Here is a 7,229-nt window from a genome sequence, read left to right as displayed (position 1 = left end):
TAATGACTTCAATATCATCCAATCAGCAATAAAGTTTGAATAAGTGGGTAGACACTACACTACACTACACTACACTACACTACACTACACTACACTACACTACACTACACTACACTACACTACACTACACTACACTACACTACACTACACTACACTACACTACACTACACTACACTACACTACACTACACTACACTACACTACACTACATCACATCATGATTGAAGACTTGCACATGCAGTATGGATACGGAAAATGTTGAGCTCCAGAGCCAATCACAATATTTACTAAATTTATTTACAAATATTCATACATGTTTTTTGTAAACTAAGGTACAGGTTTGTGTCATACACTGTATTCTTGTGAATAAATTAATTCAACTAAATACAATATGAGAGTAAATATTTTGAATTTTACTTGAAATTGAAAGCCCAACTTTTAACTAGATGATGAGCAATAGCAAGAGACGTAGAGACCAGAATTTAGGTTTGGGGTTGGTTTTCAGAAATGATGCATCATTGCTCTGGACGCGTAACATTTCTTTGATTTCTTCTCTGTCAAACCATCTAGTTGCATCTTCTAATTCATTTGTATCCAGAATGACCTATAATGAGAGATAAACATTATTGTTGCGAATAAACAAACACTTATGAAAATACTATCAGGATTATCACAAAATCGTAAGATGAATGTACGTTTCTAGAAATTAATGCAAATTAGTGAGTCTGTGTACGAACTAATATGTGTCCATCTCAAATTATTTTTGGTGATATGCACATATCTGTTTACACATTCAAACCTTTCTAATCGCTTACTACATTCAGTGATGCTATTATTTTGAAATTCGTTTGATGTGCAAGTAATGGGATCAGGTTCAAACGTTTGTAAAGTACGAGAGCTCACCCCTTGTGAGGTTTCCATCATGTATCACTATACATGGTTATGAAAGAAGTTGCATCCATTTATCTTATAAATCATTGATATGACTTATTATGGCCATAAACCTGTCATATACATATAAGCGCATCGCTACTAATGGAATAAATATGGTATGGCATATTCATGAAGCTTGCATGCATCAAATATTAAAACACTTTTGATCATGTCTGTATGGATTATTTTCTACTGAATTCACAATACGTATATTCATTTCAAATTTAAAGGGCGGTAGCCGTCGCGACACATATGTGTGAGATATATGGGTCTCATGTAAACAAAGATGGCGACTTCGACTGTTGTGCAGATCAACGAGTACAAACTTAGATGATTCCAAGCTTTAGTTAGGTATTTTTCAGGTGATTGGAAGGTATAGAAGGAGTCATTGGCGGTTATCAGTGCAAGTCGCGCCCAGGTCAAACCTCATACTTGTCATTTCCATTTGAAGAGCACATTGGATTGTGTGGCAATCAATGTTTTTCAACACAAATGTCGCACATGCGCAGTGTGACGACTGCCACGCTGGATGTACATAATTTCACATTGGTAACTGATCTTAATCAAAATTGTTGACAGAAAGGGCAAAATTGTATGCCAGTTTATTTTGTGAACAAAGACAAAAGTTGATTCTGACTTTCAAAGTGTGGAAGAGCTATATACACACCTATGTCACAGTATCCAGCCACCGCCGAGTACATGCCTTCTGGAAACTGCGGCTGTCTTACCAATAAACACTGGTTGCCATGGTGAACAACAGTGACGACAACCGGAGAAGCCTGCATGAATATGAAATCAAAAACACAACATTAGTGTAGAATAGGAGTGCAGAGTATTCTTGTCATAAGAACATTGATTTGAATCATACAAATACATTCATCACTATTGGTACCTTGTATACAGTATAGAAAATCAGATAATATGGGTCACAGACATAAAGTTGTTATTAATGTTCTAGAAATATATTTTTTTCATAATGACTGGTAAAATTTAAATTGACCAACCTAGAAACAATATGGTGTGACATCATAGCGAATTCTAATTACTATTAATGAGCTAGTTCAACATCTTCCAACCAGTAAGCCCTTTAATTTGAATAAGTAGGCTGTCACAGTTGGTATTTCACTTGAAGGCTTAGGCACGCATTATGAGTTTTGGAGCCAACAGACAAAATTTGAGTCAATTTTCAGTCTGAGAGTGTCTTGAATTAACCTAGCTTTTAGGTAAATACTGCAAAGAATATTTAGAAATTATTGAAGACAATAATACTAACTATAAAAATATTTATAAAAAATTGCAAAATCAGCTAACCAGCTGTCTAAGCTTAGGATTTAAGCAGCTGATTGTAAAAGTGTCTTCTGTCGATTGAATAAAAAATGTTTGATATGATGTGAAAAAAAAAATATTTTTACCGGAATTTTAACTTCAAACTAAAGTTCACCTTTAACGGAGAAAAATAAATCACATAATTTTAAGGTCTGGTTCGTTCTGCTGTGCGAATGTTGAATTTCATGTAAATAAACAATGTATTTCACACGCATTGTGTACGTCGCTAGGAGTCCCATATCGAATAGGACACACATACCACTGCCTTTTAAGTATTGCAATATAATATTAGCAATCGTGACTACTACTACCGTACAGTCCAAGTGTAACTTGAAGTGCTACAGTTGCCACACAACGTCACATTCATTGTTTATTTACACAAAATTCAAAATCACATTGCACCAGGACTGTAATGCTTAAGGTAGAGATGCACTTGAGAGTGAATTTTGTTTTTTTTGCTTTTTATTAATCAAACAGTCTTGGCTATAGACTGTTAACATTTTGTAGAATTGTGAATAGAGGAACATACTCAAAAGACGATTTTAAAATATAGATAACAGGTACAAACATTCTCTCTTTTGAATGCTTAGCAAGATTTAGCAAGGCTGTACATAAATAATAAAAAAGAGACATGGTGAAAAACAGGAATGACGGGATCTCCATATAATGCACCATATTTAACTTTTTACAAAACGATAATACATTTAAATTTGGAACTAGCTGTTACAGCCATTTTAATTATGAGCATTAGCAAACTTCTTACTGAGTGAATTGTTATGCAAATTAGCAATTATCTCAGCTTCTTTTTAGTGCACATCCCAGAACTTTAAAAAGAAATAGCTCCTAGACGCTTTGACCTTTTGTTTTGAAATTTTCACAAATGATTGACAATGTGTTTATCTTCAAAATGCAGTCGGAGCACTGTTTTTGGTTGAACAGTGTTACAACAATCGTACAGACAACTAGCCTGGGTGTTAATTTATGCATAAACTTGAAGGAGTGAAATTTGAGCTGCCGCGCCCTGCAAAATTGACAACTGGTAGACAGTTTTCAAGACGGCACTTTCTTCATAATAAACAGATGTACCCATAAACCAATTTTGACAGGAAACAGAAGCATGGTTTAGAAGCTAATTTTTGCGTTGAGTGGAAACCCCGGAAAACACTAAACCAGTTGAAAAACACTAAACCTATTGAAAAAGACTAAACCTGTTGAAAAAACACTAAACCCTTCGTAAAGGGCGAATTATGGATAGGGTTAGGGTTAGGATTAGGGTTAGGGTTCTGTTTCATGTTTTCGCTTTCTTTTAATCAAATATTCACTGGACGATTATGGTACACCCATAATACACCCTTTACCTCGGGTTTAGTGTTTTTATTGTCAGGTTTAGTGTTTTCCGGGGTTTCCACTCAACGTAACTTTTGTGCATATTTGAAACTACGTTGTCCATAAACAAAAAATACTAACAATATTTTAAAATTCCTACAATAAGCTTTCCGAAAATATATAGTTTTGTAAATACCTGTCAGGTAAACTGCATCTCTACCTTAAATTGATTATAATAACTACAAACCTTAGGAAAGTGGATAATATTACAGTCATCACATTTTCTGTTTGATCCAGATTTACTGTGATTTGTTTTGTTACCACACTTAGGACAATACTGGTGTCCATCATGCCATCTCACATAGGATGTTGCCTGCGAAATTAACACAAATCATTGAAAAAATTCTCCGTTGAAGTTCGTGGATCAAAGGTTGGATAATGGCACAAATCATTAAATTTTTTATTAAATATGCAAATTAATTTCAATTTAATCTATGCATTGTGTAAACATTCACCAAGATTATGAACATTTGACCAAGTCTAATCAAACTTTGTCAATACACTCCAGATAATTAAAAATAATTAATAATGATCACAATATTGTTTATGCACTACTAAGTCTATGCGCTTATTCAAATGACATCTGTGTGAAGTCAAAATACTGTAAAGGGGTTTAATTTCGTAAGAGAAAATTGCACAATTTTGTAGAAATGAACATCTCTTAGGGGGTCCTACCATGTGGTGTATCAGTGACTTTCAACAATTTTGCATTACCGAAATATTAAACTGTTTACATTAAGTCATATTTTAATTACCCAATGTTGGTTTACATGCACTACTAATGGAAGAAATACCCTACAATATTTTTTATATTCGGAAGAAATAAATTTGAATCACAACTACTCCAAGGTCATCAATTAGTAGTTTTGTTGTTTTGTACTTAGGCCACCATTCGTATAATACCGCCATCTTTGTGACTAGACTTTACAATGTATGATATATCAGGGATTGCTACCTCAACCGTAATTATCTCAAACACACCCTAATTTTACTACATTTGAGTTAAAGATACACATGATGAATTAACAATTACGTCTCAATTCTCACATTTGGAATTCCAACACAAAAATCCTAACATAATCCCTGAAATTTTCTGTATGTAAATCCATTGTGATAATATATATTTTTTTCAGAAATATTGACCAGGATGATTTTAGACAAGAATATTCTGTTGAAGATGTCAAAAGTGAAATGCCAGTTAGGCGCACATAGTCGGCATCAACTTACACAATTTAGTATGAACAGGAGTATTATACCTTGAAAATTTCAGATGCAGGGTTATAGCCAGATATAGAAAAAAATTGTCTGTCTAAAAACTTTATTAAAATGAAAATACCAGTCCTGAATTTGTATGTAACCACAGACTTACAATTAATTTTGTTGTTGATTATTCATGCTTAATTTTAATCATAATTGGACAAGTTTGTAGTAATTTTGCCTGTCAAATTAAATTTGTTTATCTGTCTAAAATGATATGTAGCTAGCGTACAAAGTAAACTTAAATATATTGTAAACAAAGTATTTTACATGCATGGGAGACAATGTGTTGTGATAATCACCTCCCCTTATCACAATGCTGTCTCAAAGTCTTCACTGATAGCCAAAATTGTAATCAAAATAACGTAGTCGACAGGCGAGGTGTTCAAACTAAAGTTCACCTTTAACGGAGAAAAATAAATCACATAATTTTAAGGTCTGGTTCGTTCTGCTGTGCGAGTGTTGAATTTCATGTAAATAAACAATGGCTGTCTAGTTGTACACTGTACTCACCTCTGTCAGTAGATGAATATCTGATTCCGATATTACAAATACATCTTTTCACAGCGATACAAATGTTCCTCCAAGTTCCTTTTCCAGGTTCCTTTTATCAAATTCCTTAGTATTTGGAACACTCAAGGCAAAAGTCAGAGAATTGTCATTTTGGTCACCATGGTTACTATTAAGTACTATGGCCGAATTTGGAAGATCCGCAGTGAATGATTGTATTTCTGTTGACAGTGAATGAAGAAAAGAATTATGTTGTATTTTTTCCATAGTACTGTAAATTACCTTACTTTCACTTGGAATTTATTTTCACTAAAGAAATGAATCAGTGAAAATAAAAAAAATACATCTTACATTCAACTCATCAAAAATTAGTAAAAATAAACTTTATACAAAACAGCCAAAATGTCTTTTAAATGAAAATTAATTCCAGCTAAAATAAAGTATTTTACAGTATACACCATATTTGCTCTATTAGAAGTGTATTTCAACAGTTGCATTATTGTATCCTGGAATATTAAAAGGTGAAAACTTTTATCATTTATGCAAATGCATTAATTGAGCAAATAAAGTAAAATACTTTATTTTGGCTGGAATAAATTGAAAAGAATTGGCTGTTTTGAAATTTTCTTGACTTTATAAATACATTGTCTTTATCAAATTAATGTATGCCAAAATACAAAAAAAAATAAAAACTAAAAGCAGCGCCTTCTTCCTATATTTGTTTTCACCAAAACCTCCAACCACTCTCGTTTTCAAATGGCTACCCCAAATAAACACGAGATTTCGTAAAGACGTGATCTGACTATTTAACATTCCGAACAGAAGAGGGCGTCCTTCAGAATAATCTGCTGTCACCTAGCGAAAATACATCTAACATTGATTCATAATCAAACTATAAATGAATTACCTTCACTAGATTTCAAGTTCACAACATACTTTTCCGCTTTTCTATCAAGAAGAACTGACGATCCATGAAACATAATGAATCTACTGTTCGTGCAATTTATTGCTTCATAGTATTTATCGTCATTTGCTTTCACGCTCTCGATGTATCTGCTTCTTTCAACAAAACTGGAGAACCTTTTATCAACTTTACACTGGCAAGGTTTCTTCAATGAACTGATGATTCCTCGAAACATTGAAATTAACATGTCGAGTAATACACAGTGGTGTTATTGGTGTCAAGGTCCTTGTGACTCCCTAACTTGCCAAACGACATCAAATGAACCCTCTAACCATGTACGTAAAAGCTGTACAACAAAATTATTGAGGAAAACGAGAAACTCATGTTGAACCTGATAATGTAATAAATTCTTGATAATGTATCATTAACCAATATTGTAATAAAAAACAATAATGTAACAACTTGCAACTAATAATGTACCGATAATGTAATAATAAGTATAACTGCAAACATGAATTCATTGAAATTATTTGCAGTTTCCAGAACGATATGCAATATACTGTATTTTATATCCTCCTATCAAACAAATGCTATTTTGTTTGTTTTTAGATGCAATTTAATTAGAAGTACAGAAGTTCCCTTATACTTTAGGGTACACATCCAGCTTACTGATATTTACTGCATATCTTTGTGTTCAAAAATTGCTTTCGAGGTTGCCATGAAAATGCGGCGAATCATGGGATCTAGAATGCAAATTGGTGGAATAGTGGTGCAAAGTGAGCAAAAGAGTGTTAATTAGTGAAATAGTGGTGAAAATTGTAAAACCAGTGTGCAAAGTAGTGGAAAAGTGGCGCAAAGTGCGAAGTTAGAGTGCAAAGTAGTTGAAAAGTCGTGCAAAACATGAAACGAAAGTG

The 7,229-nt window shown here is 33.2% G+C and overlaps 1 protein-coding gene across 1 annotated transcript; it reads right to left on the bottom strand.

The window, feature by feature from the left end:
* Positions 1 to 257: 257 nt before the first annotated feature.
* On the bottom strand, positions 258 to 6,562 carry LOC102810210 (NAD(P)H pyrophosphatase NUDT13, mitochondrial-like). The gene is made up of 5 exons (XM_078010141.2): positions 6,319 to 6,562; positions 5,475 to 5,632; positions 3,832 to 3,957; positions 1,600 to 1,711; positions 258 to 603 (listed from the first exon to the last, which is right to left on the bottom strand). The coding sequence occupies exons 1-5, from the start codon at positions 6,560 to 6,562 to the stop codon at positions 584 to 586; spliced, it is 660 nt and encodes a 219-aa protein (XP_077866267.2). The 3' UTR covers positions 258 to 583.
* Between the last annotated feature and the right edge of the window lie 667 nt (positions 6,563 to 7,229).

Source organism: Saccoglossus kowalevskii, chromosome 19 (assembly GCF_978046115.1).
Source record: "Saccoglossus kowalevskii chromosome 19, keSacKowa6.1, whole genome shotgun sequence".
Taxonomy (NCBI): Eukaryota; Metazoa; Hemichordata; class Enteropneusta; family Harrimaniidae; genus Saccoglossus; species Saccoglossus kowalevskii.
The sequence above is the reverse complement of the archived record's forward strand: the minus strand, read 5'-3'. Positions and strand labels throughout refer to the sequence as shown.

Coding starts and splice junctions, on each gene's coding strand:
- LOC102810210 (XM_078010141.2), bottom strand. CDS start 6,562: ATGTTAATTTCAATGTTTCGAGGAATCATCAGTTCATTGAAGAAACCT. Junction 3,958..5,474: donor AGGAACTTGGAGGAACATTT/GTATCGCTGTGA, acceptor TTAATTTCGCAG/GCAACATCCTATGTGAGATG. Junction 604..1,599: donor GGCTGGATACTGTGACATAG/GTGTGTATATAG, acceptor CTCTCATTATAG/GTCATTCTGGATACAAATGA.